This window comes from Biomphalaria glabrata, chromosome 1 (assembly GCF_947242115.1).
Source record: "Biomphalaria glabrata chromosome 1, xgBioGlab47.1, whole genome shotgun sequence".
NCBI classification, from domain to species: domain Eukaryota; kingdom Metazoa; phylum Mollusca; class Gastropoda; family Planorbidae; genus Biomphalaria; species Biomphalaria glabrata.
Genome location: NC_074711.1, coordinates 70153437 through 70175929, shown reverse-complemented (window position 1 = coordinate 70175929; position 22493 = coordinate 70153437). Strand labels below are relative to the sequence as shown.

The window sequence follows — 22493 nt, the reverse complement described above, 5'->3', positions numbered from 1 at the left end:
TAAATTCTACAAATATGAATAAGGTAAGTGGATTCAATATTTTTTTTTAATTTCAACATTTGTTTTCATTTTCACCTAATTAATAGGTCCACAATCTTGTTTAAATTCTAAACATAACTGAATGAAACATTTTCTTCAGTGTATTCCTATTAGCACAAAATTCGTGACTTAAATTATTTTATATACCGCTGTTTCACTCCTACAACAATAAAGAGTTTGTTTTAGACCCAACAAATTATCCAGAAGTTTTCTTGTTATTTTGTTCTTATTGCTACCTATACAATAATGATGTCAAGATAACTACTTTTTGTGGTTACAACTAGAAAAGGAAGGCAACTCTTTAGATATAAATGGATAGTAATAGAATGGTTCCTATTTCTTAAATTTTTAATTTATAGATATAAAACTTACTAGAGTCTAGTCCTATTGCATATTGTATTTAAAAAAAAAAACAGTGAATATTTAAAGTAAAATCATTATTGTAACATTGTTTTCAAAAATTCTTCTAAACTAATTTGCCCATTTTTGTTCGCGTCTGTTTTCTGAAAAATTGTTTCGAATTCTTTGTCATCATAATTGCGTCCTGTGAACTCTAGGGCTTTCCTAAACTCAGACTTCTCCAGGTAGCCATTTTTGTTGAAATCAAACTTGTGGAAAAAAGCTGTCATTTGAGTCAAGCTGAAACGAAATTTTCGTGCGAAAATATAGGACACCTACAAGTGCAAAGCTTTTAAAATATGTTTAAAAATTACGCAGGGATTTTCACACGGGGGTATAGATATAAATTTTCTAAAATCTAATATTAAGAATGAAAAAATAATATGCAGGACTGGATTTAGACTTGATAAGGCCCTAAGCTATTTGTAAGGTCCCTTGTACTCTTTGCTTAGCTCTCTGTGATCTGAGGTCCCTTGTACTCTTTGCTTAGCTCTCTGTGATCTGAGGTCCCTTGTACTCTTTGCTTAGCTCTCTGTGATCTGAGGTCCCTTGTACTCATTGCTATTTCTTCAAAATAATTACAACTTTTCATGGAAAGATATTTTTGCCCCCCCCCCCTTTTTTTTTAAGCAAGTGAAGCCATAAGTTTATAATTTATCAATATCTTTACCTATCCCTTGTCCGTTGAACCGTTGAGGCACCATACAAGATCTGTTGACCGTCCTTCTCCATTCCTCTGACTTTTGCCTTGGATAGAAATTCGATTTCAATGACTGGCCTGACCATTCATTTTATATTGTCTTCCCATGTCTGCCTCTTCTTCTTTTTCCAGGTATTGTCTTTGCGAGCCTTGAGGGTCTTGTGATAGAGTTTAATTTGCGTTTTATGACAGTAGTTAGCAGGTCATCGTGAGTCCCATTGCTCTGTCAATTCTATTTTTAATCTTTTCATTTGTGATGCGGTCTATGTAAGTGATACCTAGGATCTTTCACAATTCCATTGATAAAATCCTCCTCTCAGTCAGCGTCCAAGATTCGCAAGCATATAAGAATATGGCCGTGACCAGGGAGCGAATCAGTCTGATTTTAGTGTCGAGAGCTATCCCTTTGTCTTTTCAATTTGTTTTTTTTTTTAGTTTTCAAGTGCTGCTGTGGACTGTGCATTTTTTTGCCAGCAGTTGAGGTTTGGTTCTTTTATCTGAGGCTCTGATGTATTTAAAACTACTGACACTTGTCAGCTTTTCGCCTCCGATAGCCTACTGATGCCCCTAGAAAGCCCTGTTGGCTATTGGTCATAATTTGTGTGTTTTTTCTGCATTGATTTGCATGACATATTCTGCGGAAGTCTTGTCTATGCGCATCACCAAGTCAGCTAATTCTTTTTCTGTCCCCGCCTGGCTATCTATGTCGTAATTCTTCTTCCTCCAATGCTTACAGAACCTTTGTAGCCATCAAGAGCATCTTCCATTATCCTTTCAAGGAAGATACTGGAAAGAGTTGGTGAAAGTTGACAGCCTTGTCTCACTGGACTCTCACTGTAGTTTTAAACCAGTCTCCAATGTTGTTGTTGAAATACACCGCATTAGTGACCTGCTTACAGAGGTTATGGATTACTTTTATTATGTTTTTTTTTTACATTGCATTTTTTCCATTGTTGCTCTGAGTTCCCCACGCCATACACCATCGAAAGCTTACTTGGAGTCAATGCAGACATGGAAAAGATTATGTTGATGTTGGAGGTATTTCTCACATAGTATTCTGAGGTTTATGATTTTTTCTGTTGTGCTACATAAACTATAGCTTAGAGCCCCAACTAAAAATGACTCAGGGGCTATTTTTAATAATTTGAAGCGAGAACTAAGGAAACATTGCTCTATGTTGATTACTGGGGGCCCCATATCTTAAATGAATTTTGGGCCTTATCTAGTCTAAATGCGGTCCTGGTAAAGGTAATACATGTAAAAAGTGGAATCTAGTAACTCAATTGAAATTACTTTTTGCAAATGTGCTGATAGCTACAGGAACAGGCGATTAGGTTTTTATATTTTAGGAGGGCCCCGTCATATTCTTCAATCCGGGCCCATTGGGACCTTGCCACGCTACTGCCTAGATACCCAATAATGCTGTAAAAAGTGTATTGCTATAGGTTTAAATGAAAATGCGGGACCCTGTCCATTGTTTCTATCAAGAAATAAGGAGGCCTAGCTCATGCTCTTTCTTTTATAGAAACCAATGAGTTAGTAAACTATTTTTGTAGTAGATCTTGTGTAGCAAAATAAGCGGGACCAGTGCCAGATATAAGAAAGTAGAGGCCCTGGCTAGTATTTTAGTGGGGCCCCTACGATCTTAGATTAGTATTAAAATGAACTTAGGCCTATTTAAAAATTAAAGGTGTTGCAATTTACAAATATTTTTTTTTAAATTTGCCGTAGGTCTATAAGGTGGGTGACTTTCTTTTTTATAATAAGTAGCATCTTTAATTCTATTGATCCTATTACATGGCACATCGACACATCACTGGACTCATAGGGGAAAACACATGGCATATCAAATGAAATGGTACATCAAAGTAAAAGGCACATCAAACGATACACCCAGCTACAGGGAATATCAAAATAAAAGGCACATCAGATGGCATTTCATGAGATGGAAAGAATAAGCCTATTAGAAAATGTAATCTAGTAGACTCAACATTCTGGTGATACTAGAACGAAAGCTTTTTCAACGAGAAAACGGATACACAGTGTAGTTTTAGTTTAGAGTCGTCTAACGGAATGAAATAGTTTAAAGCTTGCGTATAACAGAAATGTCAAGTAACCAGGGGCGGACTGGCTAAACGGGCATTCGGGCGATTGCCCGGTTGGCCGGCACAAAAATGGGCTTGGATGACCCAAAATTTAAAAATTTAAAAATACAATTCGCAAGGCAGACAGCTATAAGAAACACAAAAGTGATACGTTTAATTTAGATACCGCAACATGCTTAGACACGTTATTTTTTATTTTTTTTTTACTATTAACTTTGCTTGAAATTTCACTTAGATATCAACATCTTTAGTTAATATGCTAAACTTTCACCCGTACCTACAGCTACGTCTGTTTTACATATTTCGGATGTTTCTTCAGATCTTAAGATAATTACATTCTACACAAAACCTCCCGCAGGACATCCTGGCAGTGTTCAAACTTCAGACCACTGAACGACAATTCAATTTGGACTTTACAGTAAATATCATTATGGCATATCTACATATAGAAATTAAATACATTACAAAGGCCAAAACATAAGCTTAAGTTATAAAACTTTAGACATTTTAGTAGTACCATTAAATGCACACCATATGCCACGCCTAGTTTGGGCCAGGCTATAAGGTAGGCCTACTGCCTGGTAGTGATGGGAACTCAACTAACTTTTAAAAGTTAAACTAAAACTAGTTTTCAACTAAAATAAAGTAGTTAAACTATTAGTTTATCGTGAATTTCAAAAGATAGTTAAACTAAACTAAAGAAAGTTAATTAAACTATAACAAACTTTTTTTTTGGGGGGGGGGGGGGGGGGGGGAGGGCGGGGTTGAACTAGACCTATATAGGCCTAGATATATTCATCCGACTGTATGCCTACGGTATAGTTCGATATTATTCTTTTAACATTCTAGTAATATTTATCTATAATAAAATCAGTAATAAAGAATATGTTTCTTACATGTTACCTTTAAACGCGCAAGGGAAAAAAAACAGTGTGATCTTGACATTATGGACTGTACACTCAGTACACTATATAGACCTACACGTGTACGTCTATCTGGCCAGGTTGTTAAAATCAGTCGGACACACTGTCTATTTATTTTCTAGGCAAGGAGGGTGTGAAACTATTTTAGTGTAAAGATATATCTACAAACATGCTTGACTAGCCACGCCAGTGTGTTATTTTTTTGTCTGACCACTCCACATTAAGCAAACACTATTGCTTAATGCAGGGTAGTCTTGCAGTATTATCAACTACACACGTACAGTACACTAGGCCTACATGTGGTCATGTGTATGTCTAGCTGACCAGGTTGTTAAAATCAGTTGGACAGTCTATTTACTTAATGGTCAGAGAGGGTGTGGATTAAGATTTTTTTTTCTAGAGTTGGTTACCCTAATGGTTTTAGATCTATATAGGCCTAGCTGTTGATTTAGAGACTTAATAGATCTCAATAATGTCTTAAGACTATAGAAAGGGTGTACTTGATGTTTCTGCAGTTTAAAAAAATATTGTTTGCCGCAAATGAATTGATTAAAACCACTAAATATTGACCTAACTCACTAATCAGATTCCCACTAGAAATTTTAACACCTCCACATGGCTCAGAAAAAAATTCGGAACAACCTCATTCATAATAGGCCCTACTGCATAGAAGTTTTTGGCAAAAAATGTTTAACATTTTATAATACTGCTACTTTCAATTGCAAATATTTACTCCCATGACTTCTACCAGCATCTTACTTTACCCTCTTCCAATGCAGACTGACAAAATAGTTGTGAACTGCATCATTTTTTTGATAATAAAAGTTATTGATATCACATGATTAGAAAACAGGGAATGTGTTTCAACCCTGACCACATGTTGAAAAGTTTTACAAATTTTAATTAAACTTTTTAGTTGGTAACTAAAAAAAAATTAATTAAACTTCGATTTTAACTAAACTTTTTTTTTCTAGTTAAACAATGGCCTTAACTAAATTTTTTTAGTTAAACTAAAAGTTTCTAACTTTTTAGTTAACTTTTGCCCATCACTACTGCCTGGTCCGATTTGGACACCCAGTCCGCCGTTGCATGTAACTTTTACAAAAAATAGATCTAAGTGGCACTGTAAAAGAAAGTTTGTAACTCTTACAAAAGATAGATCTAAGTAACTCTTACAAAAGATAGATTTAAGTAAAACTCTTACAAAAGATAAATCTAAGTAACTCTTACAATTCTTCCATCTGCTTCATGCCTTCAACAAATTCTTCGAAGGAAATTTTGTGTGGCCCAGAGGAATGGGATGTGAAATGGAAAAATTTCTGAGGAAAAAATATTTTACTTTGAATTATTAAAGCATTTAACAAGCTAATTACTTTTTTTTTTACTCTTTTGCTTCTTTTAGATTTCAATCGTGTTTTCTTTCTGCCACATAGTTCTCTCCCTTTCTTGTTTCAATATGATGCAGTCCATTCGAAAGGAGGAAGGCACATACTTTTAAATTGATAGACTTGATCGTCCGCCCTTTAAGATTTCTACATTCGCTTCCCCGGAAGTAATGTCCTATGTGAATCATCTAGTAACTGAGCCATTGACATAAGACTTTTTGCTGGCAAATCAACTGATAGTCATAGGCCTTCCATAAGCCACTGGATTGGCAGCTAATGGAAAGACTGTCATAACATTTACGCTCATAGAGTTTTAAACAAAAAAAAAAACATCACGCTTTAAAACGGTTTAACCATTCCTTAATACTATAATAAACCTTTTATCAACATGCTAAAACATTTATATATATATCCACGTAGCTCCAGCCAGACAGCTTACTTTTGAAAACAGACCTCGACTACTTTACAGTAGGCTACAGTTGTCTCAATTATGTTAAAAAATATCTCAAGAAATAGTATCTAGGCCTATAGTTATAGCCTAATTTAAAGAATAACGCTCATTTATTAGAGAAAAAAGCAACAATATTTGTATTCCTTTTTTACAAAGCTTATATCAACTCACTCTGTCTCTCTCTCTCTCTGTATGGTAAAAAGTAAATACCCCCCCCCCCCCACATACACATGCAGTGATTGGCATCAGAGTGACATTGACAGCGGTACTGAACTCTAATTCAGTCTGCGGCGTTGAGTCCAGTGCATGGAGTAGGGAGTAGCCGTGGTGGTCTAATTGACATGGGTGACTAATTGCTGTTTTGTTGATTATGTCTTTATTGTTTATTATGTTAACCAATACAATAGTTTTATTAGTATGTAGTACTGAAGCCACTTGTCTTATGTTATTATTTTATGTCATTCATAATCTATGTTTGCATTTATCAATTCATTCATCAATCAATTACATGATTTTAAAGTGGCATTGATGCCCTACTTAGAATATTAAATATTAATTTTAATTAGAGAGTTTGAGTTTATGAGTATTCATTATGTGGTGGTCATTGATGTTGTCACATTGTTGTCATTAGTTAAATTTATACACATTCAAAGTAATTATAATTATGCAGACGAGGTATCTACACGCACCAACAGTGAGAATCATCACTAGACGAAAAGAGCCAATGTAATAATTCTGGTACATATATATATGTATATATGTATATATATGTATTATATATATATATATGTATGTATGTAGCCAGGAACACCAGTGACTTGGCAGAATTTAGGTCATTGGTTAATATGCATGACTGAATGCATGACGCTTAGGACGTAATCATCTTCTTTTTTTTTTTTTTGAAGTAACGTCTGTATTATATAAGATCAGACATTAAAATGAGGTAAAATGAGGTAGTGACGAATGGGGGCAGAAAAGGTCGTGACACCCCCTTCTTCCCTCCTACTTAACAAGTGGTCATGACACCACCTTCTTCCCTCCTACTTAACAAGTGGTCGTGACACCCCCTTCTTCCCTCCTACTTAACAAGTGGTTGTGACACCCCCTTCTTCCCTCCTACTTTAACAACTGGTCCAGACCAGTGTTAGGATCATAGCGCATTAAGAAAGCTAAAAGCTAAACAAAACAATTGATAAAAATATATCTATCGCACAGATTTATATACTGATCGAGACCAGTTTACTGAAATACTGTTAATATAAGGTTTGTTGTTTAAAAACTTTTTTTTTTGTTTTTCTTATTAAGAGAATACAATTGTATTACACAAACTAGCTTTTCCCAAACAGTGAATAATAAAGTTGTAGAAACCAGATGTGCTCAATTGGATTTTGGCATTAAAAGATCTTTTTTTTTTTCTTTGAGACATTCGTTGAAATCCTGGGATGACTCCAACACTGCCAGGGGAGTCTGGCAGCACATGTGTCGCCCAAATCGAGAGGATCCTTGGTGGAGGCTAAAAAGGTCGGAACAAACAACAATAGCGCAGTGGCGTACGGGACACTGCCCCATAGGTGCGTACTTCGCCCGGTTCCGGCCAAATTTTGATGCCCGTTGCCGACACTGCGGGGAATCAGAAGAGAGGGTGGCGCACGTCTTGCAAGAGGACGTATCCAGTGGAACACCTAGTTGGTATGGAAGCTATGAGGCACTACGCCAAACATCAGAGTTACTTACCAGGGCACTACGGAGTCACCAATCAAATATATATCTTACTTATTGCACGTCGCTTAAAATGGCTGCCTGGTCGTGCGGTTTGCGCGCTGGACTGTCGTTCAGATTTATCGATGGTCCCGGGTTCAAACCCTGCCCGCTCCCATCCCCGTCGTCCTGCTGGAAGTTTGGACTAGGAAGTAATTATCTTCAACTCTGAAGGAACATCCGAAACATGTAAAACATTTTACAAACATTTTACAAAATAAAAAGTAATTATTGGAAATTTAATTTAGCCTACAACTTTAAGACACTGACATAGACGTAATTTTTCATTGGCGCATTGGAAGACAAAAACAAAACAACCTCTTTAGAACAACAAGTAAATTAGAGCATGGACATTTTATTCTGTTACAAAGATCCAGCTGAAATCTATAGAATTCACAACATTTGACGCAATTGGAATTATAAAGAGTCAGACTAAGGAAATGATAAATACCCTGACGCGATTCTATCCGGCCTCCTCGAAATTTCTGTACACAATACACATTGAAGCATCAAAAGCTCTTTATCACGCGACTTGACGTTTTTGTTGTGATGAGACACGTTTTGGAAATTAATATGCCCCCCACCCCAACTAGAGCAGAATAAGGGTTGGGGAACACTGATAAACTGTATTTTCATGCAAAAGCAGCAATGTTAAACTCTTCAAGGTGGTCGTTTCACTTTTGTCCATTTTCATTTGCAAAAAAACGTTCTCGAAGGGAAGGTTTGAGAAGGTTTCTTAGCAAATTAATGAGCAGGGCAATGCTCGGTCATCAGGTACTACTACTACTACTACTACTACTAATAATAATAATAATAATAATAATGTGTAGTCTATTTAAGTAACCGAGACCAATCGTCATTGTAGGCCTGAACACTGGCGTGTGACGTGGCAACAGGCTATTGGTCTACATTAACCACAGGTTGCCGCGTCACAGGTCAGTGTTCAGGCCTACAATGAGAATTGGTCTCTGAAGTAACCAACCTCAACGAAACCCTCCGAGACGTGTGCATTCGCAGTCTTGATGAGTCGAAAGAGTTCAGCTTTATCTAAGAAGCCACTATGGTCTTTGTCAGCAGCTTTAAACAGAGCTTGCCACACCGACATGTTGTCCTTTTTGGGCATTCTTCTTTTTTTTTTTAGTAACACAGAGACCGTTATCACTTCTGTTTTAGTTTGAAAAGAGAATGTGGTGAAAACTAAATTAAAATCTAGATCAGTACAGGCCTAAAAATCTAATAGTCTGAAAGTATGCAATCATTCTAATTAACCAAAAGATGTTGTTAAGTCAGTGGCTTCCCGGTTATCCGATGACAGCATAATGTATTTAGTTTGGACCTAATGACCAGCTGGTTAAGTTACAGCATGATGTCCCTATTTTAGGTAGCTTACTTATAACTTATAAATTACAAATGTTCCATTAAAAGGGAAGATAACTACGTCCTAAGCTTACCCATGTGTCACTCTTATCTAATCTTATCATGTAAGACTCAGTGATGCCCAGCCTAATTCAATCTGCGGGCCAAATTAATTTCCGACACTCGTACCGCGGGCCACATGACCGAATAGGTATAAAAAAGAAAAATAATTGACCTAAAATAATTTTAATAGAAACCTGTTGATCTAGTAGTTACTACTTACTGTTCTTACATTAATTAATGGGATATCTGAAAGATACTATTTTTTTTTTTTTGCATTGCAAACTTACTATATGTCTGTTCTTAAAATGTAAGCAAAATGATAGCTAGCTAGCCAACGATTAATTTTCTTATCTCTTTTTGGTAAATATTCCCATCGAGCCTCCAATTTCTAGGCGTAGTTTAAAATCTTTTTAATCGCGCTCAAACCAAGAATGATGTAATATTTGTTTTATAATGCTGTGTATCTGTTGTTTAAAAAACAAACAAACAAACAACGGCTGCACTTTCTTAACAAATTAAATATGTTGGCTTCATAGGTCTGTGGTTGGCTTATGATTGTTATAAACTAAATACTTAAATGGTAGATTCTAAATTCCACTTCAACTCTCCCATTTCATAAACGTAGAAATGTCTAAGGTCATGGTGCCAATCCACCAGAGGGCCCTAACAAAGGTAAGTTTCATTTCTTTAACTTTTTTATTTTTGGAAAAGGAAAGGGGAGGGATGGTTAACTCTTTGTGCCGACCTTTCGGCGGGAACCACGTCGCGGGCCGGATCTGGCCAGCGGGCTGTATTTTGGGCAATACTGAGAGATTTAAAATCTGCTATGTCATTGGCTTCCCTGGCTGATTCAGACAACACGTTCGAATTGTACAAATTAGTTCTAGTTTATGTAATAAGAAATTTAGGCCTACCTGCAGGGCCGGAGGGGGGCAGGCGGGTTTGCTGCCCAGGGGACTACACAAGAAAGGTCAAATTTTCAACAGGTCACCAGCTTTAAGTTTTTTTTTTTAATTCTTTTTCGCATTTTTACTGACAAAGGTTTAAATCTTACAGTTAATGTCGTTGTGTCAGTAACAAAAGCAGCTCCGGATTTACGCTAAACCTAAAACATATAAATTTTTAGACCAAAATATGCATATTAATTTTTTTTTAAAGTAGGAAAATGAGATTAAATTTACAAGTACCGGTACTTAATTTCTTTCTGATAAGACATGCATTTAGATAGAAGTACTAGTACTATTACTAAGTGGATTTTTATTAAAGCTTTCGAAAAGAGTGTAGGGGCCTCCACACAAATCGTGCTCTGGTCCTCCATTTACTTCAACCCGGCATTCCCAACCTGTAGCTTTCTGTAGTCTTTCTATTTTGTACGTAATACGTGGCGTACTTGTATCTGTATGTTATGGCTCAGTGTTTTGTGAATTAGAATAGGTCTACTCTAGATAGATAATGGTCGTAGCTAGGATTTTCTTTCGGTATGTGGGGGTCCAGGGGTAAAAAAGTAGTGCTGGAGCAAGGTGGGCTGAACCTCAAAAGCCCCTTGGCCTTGACCACGTTTGGACAAGGGAATTAAAACAACGTAAAAAAAAAAATACTTTAAAAAAAAAAGCTTATACGAAGTGTAATTGTTTGGATCAGTCATGTCATTAAATTTGTAATAGATCTAGATCAACAACAATAAATCTGTGCGATTAGAAGTATTTTTACTTATTGTTTTTGTTTAGCGCTATTTCATGCTTTTAGCTTTCTCAATACGCTATGATCCTATCCCTTATCTAGACCAGTTGGGAAAATGGATCGCAAGGTCTAGAAGGGGAACTTTTAGGTTTTTAAAAGCATTAAAGAAAGAAAGAAAAGAGAACGACCTGAATTCGAACTCATGGCTCACACCTACTCAAGCCGACAATGTAACCACACTGCCAAAAAAGTGCCGATGACTATAAAAGATTGTATAATTATGTCTTGTTTGTTTCAAAGTTACTTTTAAGCGGAAACCTATAAACTTAAACTTAAACTACCAATTCAAATACAATTTCTTTAGCTAGTTAGAGATACCAAACAAAAAAGTAATTACCAATAATTAATAAACTCATTGGTTAATTTTTTTTATTGATCATTGTTTTGTTATGTAAAAGAAATAATTGTGTAAAATTTCAGATTGATCCGAGATTAAGTGTGGTAGAAATAACATGTACAAACTTTGTACCATACAGACAGACAGAATGAGTTGATTTTAGCTTTTTAAAAACTAAATCAGAACTACAATAACCGAATTTATTTCTCCCAGAATTTTATTTCGAAGAAGGTTGATGAGGCCCCCTCCCCTATCTACGCTCATTAGATACATTTCTATACGCATTCCCTACTCTGTTTTCTCACAAAATCTTACAATTCTTTTAGCTTGAATGCTTATATCTAGAACCTAGAGTCTTAGATCTTATATAATACAGACGTTACTTCAAAAAAGAATATGAGTACGTCCTACGCGTCATGCATCTAGTCATGCATGTTAACCAATGACTTAAATTCTGCCAAGTCATAGGTTTTCCTGGCTAGCTCAGGCAACCCATTCCATGCTCTAATAGCACTAGGGAAGAAGGAGCATTTATACAAATTTGTCCTAGCATATGGAACGAGGAATGTGCCTTTATCTTTGTGTCTTTCTGAGTATTTTATTATGTTTTGTTTTTGTATTTGAACATTATGGTTCAGTGTAAGATTCTAATCTAGATCTAGAATTTAAAACATCTAGGCCTAGATACTAAGATATGTCATCTAAATCTAGATATGGATCTAGAAGATTATATTAGAATTAGACATTAGATCTAGATCTAGATCTAGCTAGAGTATTCTAGCCTTCTTAATCAATGAAAAATGTAAAATACAACTAGATCAAGCCTGGGCGTTTTAACTAAAAATTGAAAGGATAAAACTGTATACATGAATAAGTATTAGATGTTTAGACTCAAGATCTAGAATTAGATTTGTATGAAAGCATTTTGGTTTCGGAACAGACTTCTGAATATAAATTGCTATAAGCCGTTCAACTTCAGTGCTAAATGATTTACATCATCTATGAGTGCAAAACATGTTTTCTGACACAATGTTCTGATCATCAATGTTTTAGCCTAAATCCTATGGTCTAGATCTAAAGGTCAATCAGAGTGTTATAAAGTTTAGTAGATCTATCCATTAGCTTAACATGAACGCTTTCTCATGAAAAGGGGGGGGGGTAAAAATATTCCATTGTTGTTGTTTTTTTTAAATCTAACATTCATTAGTTATTAAGAGAAAAATAATCGATGACAGACGGAGACGGTCAATCTAGATTTTCTTTTCGCCGTCTACGTTTGTCCTCGGCAGTGGCTTTTCTTTTGGCCTCAAATGTGTATCCCACGGCCTTTGAAAAGCGAAGGCGTCTGCAACCATGTGATTTATCTTATCTTATATAATACAGATTTCTACTTGCCTGCACTGGGTGTGACAAAATATGTAGGTCGCAGCTGGGACTGCGTAGCCACTTGAAATACTAAGCTCCTCATTTATCTTCGGACTCAAAGACAAGCCTTATTATTAAGATGTAGAGTATTGTAGAGATTGGGTGTATTTAATCATTATTTACTGATGAAGCTTTCGATGCAAGTGTTGAAGTAGTCAAAGAGATTGGTTGAGTACACTTTTAAACTGACAATGTTTGACCTTTTTTTAACAATCATCTTTTGCACCTTTATACCCCCCCCCCCGGAAAAAAAAAAGCTACTCGAAATGATGTTCCTCTTTTAACATTAAAATATTTTTCTTTTTTTTTTTTTTCATCATTCCTGTGAAATATTCTGCTTTAATCACACTATTAAAACATAGAACTGACATAGAAGAGAGCACCTGGTGGCATGCGGCTTCAGAACGAGACCGATGGAGGTCACTTACAAAGACCGCGGGATACACATCTGAGACCAAAAGAAAATCTGCTGCCGAGGACAAATGTAGAAGGCGAAAAGAAAATCTAAATCGACCACCTGGAGAAAATGGTTATGTCTGTCTTGGACCGTTGTCCGCTGCTGGCCGTCTCCGTCTCTCCTCGTAACCAAGGCGAAATGACAGAACCACTCACACTAGCCTTCCACATATTAGACATTTTGTTTTGTTTCGTTTTAGAAATTTTGGACGTTACTTCAGAGATAAAAAAAAACAACATGTACGTCTTAGCCCAAACGTCCCGCAGGACGTCATGGAATAAAAGTGGGCAGGAACTCAGAACCATCATGACAACAAACCAAAGCTCATACCTCACGGCGGCCATTCAATAAGCTTACAATATCATTCCTTAACAACGACATGTAAAAAGTTAGATGTAAAGGAAATAAATAATAACTCATTTTATTTCATTTCAAATCACATTTTATTTTTGAATTATTGTTTACAGATTTCAAAACATAATAAAAAGTAAATAAAATGTTTACCCAAGCTAGAGAACACTATAGTAACACCATAGTACCCTTATTTATCGTGCTAAATAAAACTAATAATAAATGTTCTTTTATTTAAAAAGAAAACAAAAGCTAAAATATTAACTAGGTCATTCAAAGGGTAAAAGAAACTATCTAATTCACCAATTGTTTGTATATTTTTATTTTTTTTTTTGCTTATACAAATTATATCGTTTGCTAATTAACTGCGAAATGAAAACTTTAAAATTTTACGAAATGTAAACACTGATGCCTAAAAGTTAGATTTTGAAAAAAAAAAGACTTTTTTACACATTTTCTTTTTAATTTTCCAAATCACTCGTGTTTAAAAAAAAAAGAGCAACAATGGGGCACTTAGTTCATTGTTAATTTTGTTGTTACATTTTCGCATAGATAAAGCTTTTGTCCTTCGCTTTTTTTTTAGATTTAGCGAGTGCATCCCACAGCTTTCTCCTACAAGATACTATTCAAGAACTCATCCAGGGAGACTTTGCCATCTCTGCTGCTATCCATTCGGTCAAGGATGTTGACGATCTCTTCCTCCGTATAATTCCCTCCACAGGCGCGCAGCACCTCTGTGAGTTCTTGTTTGCTCAGTTGACCATTCTTATCTTTGTCATATTTTTTGAACAAGGCTGTCAACTTCACTATTCTGGTGATTGAAACAAAAAGTATTAGCATAGATAATTTAAAATGCATTCATACGGTTAGGTTGGTATAGATGCTTTTCTCTGTGAGACTGCTGCGACGATGATCCTAGACATGACAAGATTCAAATGTTTAAGTCACTATGACTACACTATTTCCAAAACTTTTCTTTTCCATAAAATTTTACGATCATTGTAGCCAGAATGTTTCTTTACTATTTGTTTTAAATTCTTGCTTCTAAGTGAATACATTATGAGGGCAGTAGGCTACTACATTCTTGAAGCTTAACACCATGTGATCCAATAAATCACAAGGTCTTTTACTGACCTGCATGACCTGGCGGGGGGTCAGACTCGGGGTTAAACTCGTGGTTATTTTGACTTAAAAAAAGTGACACGTCATTCCTGATTTGCGGACTAGAGAACGCGGTCGGAGGCCATATACACGGGGACCACCGTAGTTTCCCTTTCTTTACCAGGCTGACTTTCTGAATCTTTATATAAGACTGTTCTAAAGCTTTAAATAACACAGTTCTGAATTTTTTAATTATTTTTTTTTGCTGTCCTAAAAACAAGGCATATTTAAAGCTAGTTATATTAATTTTGAATTATTTAAAAACAAATATTCATGTTCATTTCTCAATTACCCAAACATCTAATATTTCTCCTTGATTTGTTGCAAATGTGTACTCCTTATTTCTCCCTTCTCCCAATCCTCTGGGATCAAGTTGAAACTATTCACAATTATTCAGTGTCGATGACAGCACGCGAATCAATGAAAACAAAAAGTTTATTAATTAGTCGTGATTCATTAATTTAGTTTTATAGAAAGACAGTAGGCCAGGGGTTCTCAACATGTGGGTCGCGACCCCCTTGGGGATCGATTGACGATTTGTCAGGGGTCGCCTAAGACCATCGAAAATTATAAATTGTTAAAAATTGTTATTGTCTATTCTTCTATTGCTGTATGTGTATGGGTGGGTGGGGAGGGGGGGTCGCTGAAGAGTGGGGGATTGTAAAAAGGGGTCGCCGAGCATAAAAAGTTGAGAACCGCTGCAGTAGGGCCTATTAAGCCAAGGGGAGATAAGCCTGGTGTAGAGAATTTGGTAGTTAAGGGCTGCTGCGCAGACAGACAGAGGGATGCGAGCTAACATGGGCATAGAGCTACAATAGCCTTCGACTCCATTCTTAGGATAGTTTCTTCCTTGAGATTTCTTTGTACCAGATTCTTTAAATTGTATGTATTATTACGTTGATACAAAATGAAGACAAGATGTAAAGAGAGAACACAGATACTCACAAATTTTCCATTTTTGTCATCCCTTTCATAAACTCGTCAAACGTAATCATTTTGTCTCCATTGTTGCCTTCACAGTAATTGAATGTGTTCTGGGTATAAAGTGAAATGACTTTATCAAACATGTATCTAAGCATTGCTGTTCAAAACACTGAGTATGTAGGCTTATGCAGTGGTGTTGTTTTTTAAATAGGTGTCGGTACTCAGTGATTAGGTGCCGGTACTCAGTGATTAGGTGCAGGTATTCAGTGATTAGGTGCAGGTATTCAGTGATTAGGTGCCGGTACTCAGTGATTAGGTGCAGGTATTCAGTGATTAGGTGCGGTACTCAGTGATTAGGTGCCGGTATTCAGTGATTGATTGCCTAACGTTTAACTACTAATTAATTAATAATATACGTTAAAAATACAAGAAAGGTAATATTTTTTTACCCACATTTAAAAAGGTGCCGGTACGCCGTATCGGTGTGTACGGTCACATAAAAATCCCTGGGCTTATGTATATCTGTAGCCTATATGTTACGACCAAAACAAAAAATCGGCCAATACAGGATCTGACCGGCCATCTCACAAACTGGCCATTATCTCTTCACACAGACTGGCCAATGTCTTTAGATACACAATCGAGGCCTTCCCCTCCCCCCTCCCCACTTCTTCATCAAATAGAATACCAAAACTCGTAGAGCTCTTGTCAAAATGGAGGTACTTTTTGGGTTTGGGTGCTAGCTTTCTACTCTATCCCTCATTAGGAGGGCACTTGGCTGTTAAGTTTTTATTTCCATTCTGGGTTTTATATTCATGCTGGGTTTATAGGCCTACTTATGTTAGGTTTATACTCATGATAGGTACATAGTATATATTCATTCTGACTTAATACTCTTCATCATTTATCAGAGGTGTAAATGCAAATACTGATTAATAGAAGGAAAATTGCTGTCCCTACGTATCTGTACCTCTTTGCCAAAACTCCAGCGCAGGACTTTGGTATCTGCTATAAAAGCTTTAGCTTGATACCGTATCAATAATAATGATTGTAGATTAGCAGGTATAGATTCAATATCCATATTTATATACTTCTTAATTAGATATTAGTTTAAAACTTCTTAATTAGATATTAGTTTTAAAATGTTTTTTGGCTCTGACATATAGACCCTAAATGCCGGGATTATTTGTGAGTAAAAGGACTGAGGCTGCCTTAGATAAGAGAAAGCTTGCACCAAACAAATGCATTAACGTGCATGAACTATGGCAAAGTTTGTCACTCCATAATCGGCTTGTTTAGTGACTGCAGATTCTGTCCAGATCCAGGAAGAAACTGTCACCACAGACACCAACTCTTCATGTGGGCGCATCTTTTGTCTTTCAAGACAGATGATGCCATATAAAGGGCCCCTATCTCAAATAGTTTAGGGCTTTGTACCCTTAAGTAGTATATCAAATCCGGTTTTGCAAATAGCTCTCTAGATCTAGATTTAGAGCTATACCCCTGGGAAATTATCTTGATTTGATTATCTGAGGATTGGGCTTCCGATCTAGATTTGTGCTATATTCTTTCGGAATTACCTTGATTTGATTATCTGAGGGTTGGACTCCCGATCTAGATCTATATCTTTTGGCAATTACCTTGATTTATCTGAGGGTTGAACTCCCTATCTAGATCTATATCTCTTGGGAATTACCTTGATTTGATGATCTGAGAGTTGGACTCCCGATCTAGATCTATATCTTTTGGAAATTACCTTGATTTATCTGAGGGTTGGACTCCCTATCTAGATCTAGATCTCTTGGGAATTACCTTGATTTGATGATCTGAGAGTTGGACTCCCGATCTGACAAACATTTCCTTAAACTCTTTCTCGTCAAGTTTCCCACTTTTGTCTCTATCTGCTGCTATAAATATTGCCGCCCACTCGGCGCTTGTTTTTCTAGGCATCCTTGAAGGGAAGTTGAAAGTTTAGCTTTGGTGGTGCCACCTGTGCTGCTGAATCAAAATATACAATTATTTAGATCTATCTACTTGTAAATTTGTTCAAAGCAATCTTCGCTTGGTCTCATTAAATCGTTTCGTTTCTTTAGCAGCATATTAGACAAATCCAAATTTTGATTTTTTTGTTATTTTCGCGACTAGTGTAAACAGTGTCCCTTTATAAGGTGCGCAAAAAAAAAAATTAAAAACACACACACACAGCTATTTCTTAGGGTAATATTTACTAGTGGCATAAAGATTCAATAGACTGTGAGAAGAAAATGAATTGAGTATCTTATAAGCATGAAAGTTGCGACATACAAAAGCAATTTAGAAAAAATACATTTCCAGTCGTAAAATGCACGATTATCTTATCTTATCTCATATGATACAGACGTTACTTCAAAAAAGAAGATGTTTTCGTCCTACGCGTCATGCATTTAGTCTAATAGAAGTGTAGAAATTCATTTGTTAGGGTCCAAAATTTATTATACAGTGGCTCGTGCAGTGGCGTGCCTTCCGTGTACACAGGGGGCTATCTTAGACCCCAAAAATGTCTCAGATATCCATAAAAAGAAAAATCTGACCCAGGAAACTACTGACCAGTATCACTTACCAGCATCACATGTAAAATCCTAGAACACATAATATGTAGCAACATCATAAACCACTTAGACAAACATAATGTCCTCACACCATACTAACATGGCTTTAGGAAATATAGATCATGTGAAACACAACTAATAGGACTAATTGATGATTTTTCAAAAGGTTTAGATAATAGTGAACAAATAGATGCTATCTTACTAGATTTTTCTAAGGCTTTTGACAAAGTTCACCACCATAGTTTGCTTAAAAAATTAAAATATTTCGGCATTAATGGTCCACTGCATCAGTGGATTAAAGATTTTCTGATAGGGAGAGAGCAAACTGTAATAATAAATGGCTCTAAATCAACACCGATAACAGTAAACTCATGTGTACCTCAAGGAACAGTCTTGGGTCCACTACTATTTTTAATTTACATAAATGATTTACCAAATTGCATTACTTCAGGAACAAAAGTCAGATTGTTTGCAGACAATTGCATAATATATAGAACAATAAAAACAACACAAGACACAGATATTTTACAAAGAGAATTAGATGAATTACAGAAATGGGAATCAAATTGGAGCATGTCTTTCCACCCAGAAAAATGTCAGTTAAGAGTAACAAAAAAACTAAAACAAATTAATTCAACTTATCTTATTCATGGCAAACCAGTAACACAGACTAAAAACGCAAAATACATAGGTGTTATAATAAATGAAAAACTGTCATGGAATCCACAGATTGATGAAACTACAAAAAAATCAAACAAAGCATTAGGATTTATTAAAAGAAATTTCTATAAATCAAATAAGAACATAAAACTAAAATGTTATTTAACCTTGGTTAGGCCAATAATAGAATATGCATCCTCCGTTTGGGACCCCTCAACTCAAGAAAACATTAAGAAACTGGAACAGACACAAAATAGAGCAGTGCGATTCATAACAAACGAATATTCACATTTGACTAGAGTAACACCTTTAGTAAAATCACTAAATTTAGAAAGCCTTCAGGACAGAAGGCTCAAAAGTAAAGTAGCAATAATACATAAAACACTAAACCATAATCTTCAAATACAAAAACAAAGTTTAATAAAATACTCTGAAAGACACAAAGATAAAGGCAGATTCCTCGTCCCATATGCTAGGACAAATTTGTACAAATACTCCTTCTTCCTAGTGCTATTAGAGCATGGAATGGGTTGCCTGAGCCAGCAAGGAAAACCAGTGACTTGGCAGAATTTAAGTCATTGGTTAATATGCATGACTAAATGCATGATGCGTAGGACGTAATCATCTTCTTTTTTGAAGTAACGTCTGTATTATATAAGATAAGATAAGATAAAAAGCAGCTATTAATTTTGTGTCGGTCTGACACGTTTTATCAATTAAAAAAAAAACTAGAAATATAAAAAACCGGTTTTCTCCTTTTGGCAAATTAATAAATAAATTATGTCAGAAATCTATTTTTCGATAATATGCTGTCAATTAATTTTCAATTGAAAAAGAAGGATAAATGATTATCTGAAATCGATCACCTGACTTATATTAGTTTTCTTACCCGGAGGACTATTAGAATCAATCATTATCGATAATAGATTGGTCAGTTTGTTTTCAATATGAAAATGGATACTTTGACAATTTATTACTTTAGACCATAGACCTACATAATTTAATTTTCAAGAGCAAATAATATGCTGACATTTTTATATGATGTCTTTTTTTGGTGTCCAATGATTATCTTTTAGTCTGAAAATTCAATGACTCAAACACAAAACAAAAAGTCTTCGGAGAATAATTCGGGCCCAATTGTTAAAGTAGGCCTGATAATAGACCTGTGACTTGGCCACTAGCTATTGGTCTCCACTGACAACTCGTAGCCACGTCACATGTCTGCTTTCAGGCTTATAGCTTATTGTTCCGAATATAGCAATCAGAGAACTATATTTAGGCCTATTATATCTTGACTAGTGACTGGACACGCCGATCACTACACAAAAGTGTCCTGGAACTAGGTGGTTCTTTTGTAAAGTAGGTGTGGAAGTAATTTTTTTTTTAAACCTAACCTAACAACGAAATAAGTTTACAATTACACAAACTCAGAGGCGGCCCCCTTCGAATTCACCAATGAAGGAATATTTAAGCCATAGTCTTGTTTTGATCGTTAAAAGTAATGTAATTTAAAAATAATTTGGCACTAAAATAATAATTATAAAACAATAAATTTTTCTCTTTTAAAGTTTAAATCTTTCAAAATGAATTTTTATCAAACATGAGTACTTTTTCAATTACAAGTTGATGTTTTTTATATATTCATTAATTAAGGTTCCCCTTTCAGACCTAGTGGTATATGGGGTAGATTCGATGTAAAGGTCATCTGTTTCTATGACCCACGGTTAATGTGACCAGCTTAACGACCAACTACCTTTACTTTTCCCCAACTAGAGCTGGGTAGATTCAGAGGTGTCATGAAGATCCTGATAATAAAAATCTCAGTCCCCCGGTTCGGAAAACAAGCGCTTTTCCGCTCAGCCACTGCGCCTCCAAGTCACCCTTTAACTTCCACGTGATATTTAGCGTACACTTATATTTTTTTTAAATAATAATTATTAACCTTATCGATACATTCAAAATTAATATATATGTGTAATGCACAAATTGTACGACAAATTTCCTTACGGATAATAAAGATTATTATGTTAGAAATGAACGAGTAGTCATTCTCTGGCGCTGCCAGGGTTGAGTTTCGCTAAAGAGAAACAACATTCATCGTAGTCCCTTTAACAGTTTCCACTGAGGAATTTTCTGGTGATGTGGCAGGTCTGCAGCAGTACCGCCCTCTGACAGGCAACGAAGATGTTCCTAGGAATGTTAAGGGCCTTGAAGGTGTCTGTGAGGTCAGTTGTTATTATCCCCTCGGTTTATATAACAATGGGGTGTATTGTTATTTTGGACAATTTCCATAGACGCTTAATCTCCAAGCCTAGGTTCCCATATTTTCTTTGTTTTTCTATCTCAGTTTTTCGTAAATTATGAGACAGTGGTACGGCGATATCGATAATGGTAGCGGTTTTTTCTTTTTTATCGATGAACAGCAGATCCGGGCGATTGAAATCTACCGTTTTGTCGGTCAGAATAGGCCTATCCCAGTACAGCAGATGCTCAGTAGACTCGAGAACCTCCTGCGGAGGGTATTTATAATAAGGGGGAGTGTCCTTACCGATCAATTTGTACGTCAAAGCCAGGTGTTGGTTATTATTATTATTATTATTATTATTATTATATATATATATATATATATATATATATATATATATATATATATATATATATATATATATATATATATATATATATATATATATAGAATCTAGACTACATATAGAATCTTGATATAGAATTCTAGAATTCGTATGACTTTACACGTGTAATCCTGAAATTACTAGGCCAATGTTAAAATTATGATCATGAATAGTAGCCCTTTTGGTAATGGCTAATAGTGTACTGTGCTGTTTGTATCCGATTCACTTCTTAATGTGATACTACTGTTTACATAATAAATTGATCTGCACTCCTAAGCTGTCAGAAGATAATCTATTGCCTTAAAAATTAAAATTTTGTCAAATGATTAATACATTTATAATATATATATATATATATCTATTATAAATATATCTAGGCCCGGGCTCTATTTAGTCTTCTTTAGACTATCAATTGTAGAACGATGATATGTCAGAACTGTGCACTATAAAAGTAGTTCTATTTTTTTAAGCTTACAACTAAAGCGAAGTTCGTATCAAAATTCTTTAGCAACATTTCAATCAGTATTTCCTTCCATGAGCTAGTTAATAATTGGAAAATATATTTAATAATAATACATTGATACTTTTTCCATTGTGACTTTACATGTATTTTTTTTTACCAATGCGCGAATCTATGATCGAAGCTTGAGTTATTAATGAAGAAGTCTGTGACTTTTTAAAATTAAAAACCTACCTCCCCTGAAGTTTTTCATTTAAAAGTGGTGTTTTTTTTTGTTTGTTTTTTAAAAATCTGCTTGCATAGATAAGTTTTTAAATTAAATGGTTCACTTTCGGAAAAGAAAAATGTAGCCTTTGCATCAGAACATTGAAAGACCTAAAATATCATGATGTCCGATTTTAATTTTCTTTTCTAGTTTCTGAGATCTAAACGGGACGGAGGTACGGACGGACAGACAGACCACACAAAACTAATAGCTTCTATTCCCCTTTCGGGGGCCGCTAATAAATCTTTAAAAGAAACACAGCCTAAGGGAAAGAACCACAAAAAAATCTCTTATATATCTCAATACAGCAGGAAAA

General features: G+C 35.4%; 2 protein-coding genes across 3 annotated transcripts; both read right to left on the bottom strand.

Moving 5' to 3' along the window:
• Positions 1–444: 444 nt before the first annotated feature.
• On the bottom strand, positions 445–12254 carry LOC106072660 (calmodulin-like protein 5). Of its 2 annotated transcripts, XM_056011642.1 has the most exons (5): positions 12123–12216; positions 10094–10284; positions 8743–8924; positions 5397–5485; positions 445–678 (listed from the first exon to the last, which is right to left on the bottom strand). In XM_056011642.1, exons 3-5 carry the CDS (start codon positions 8881–8883, stop codon positions 477–479), a joined length of 432 nt encoding a protein of 143 aa, XP_055867617.1. In that variant the 5' UTR covers positions 8884–8924; positions 10094–10284; positions 12123–12216; the 3' UTR covers positions 445–476. The 2 variants fall into 2 exon arrangements, with proteins under 2 accessions (XP_055867617.1, XP_055867626.1); XM_056011651.1 differs by lacking the exon at positions 10094–10284 and having other exon boundaries at positions 12123–12254.
• Positions 12255–13557: 1303 nt separating this feature from the next.
• On the bottom strand, positions 13558–17687 carry LOC129922993 (16 kDa calcium-binding protein-like). The gene is made up of 3 exons (XM_056011616.1): positions 17387–17687; positions 15596–15684; positions 13558–14300 (listed from the first exon to the last, which is right to left on the bottom strand). Exons 1-3 carry the CDS (start codon positions 17522–17524, stop codon positions 14102–14104), a joined length of 426 nt encoding a protein of 141 aa, XP_055867591.1. The 5' UTR covers positions 17525–17687; the 3' UTR covers positions 13558–14101.
• Positions 17688–22493: the final 4806 nt, after the last annotated feature.

Bases quoted from the DNA above. Each gene is read 5' to 3' on its own strand.
- LOC129922993 (XM_056011616.1), bottom strand. From the start codon at position 17,524: ATGCCTAGAAAAACAAGCGCCGAGTGGGCGGCAATATTTATAGCAGCA. The intron at 15,685-17,386 runs GTAATTCCCAAG...CTTTATACCCAG, and splicing joins TCTCAGATCATCAAATCAAG to AACACATTCAATTACTGTGA. The intron at 14,301-15,595 runs GTGAGTATCTGT...TTCAATCACCAG, and splicing joins ATGACAAAAATGGAAAATTT to AATAGTGAAGTTGACAGCCT.
- LOC106072660 (XM_056011651.1), bottom strand. From the start codon at position 8,883: ATGCCCAAAAAGGACAACATGTCGGTGTGGCAAGCTCTGTTTAAAGCT. The intron at 5,486-8,742 runs GTTGGTTACTTC...TTTTTTCCTCAG, and splicing joins TCTCGGAGGGTTTCGTTGAG to AAATTTTTCCATTTCACATC. The intron at 679-5,396 runs GTAAGAGTTACT...ATTTCGTTTCAG, and splicing joins ATGAAGCAGATGGAAGAATT to CTTGACTCAAATGACAGCTT.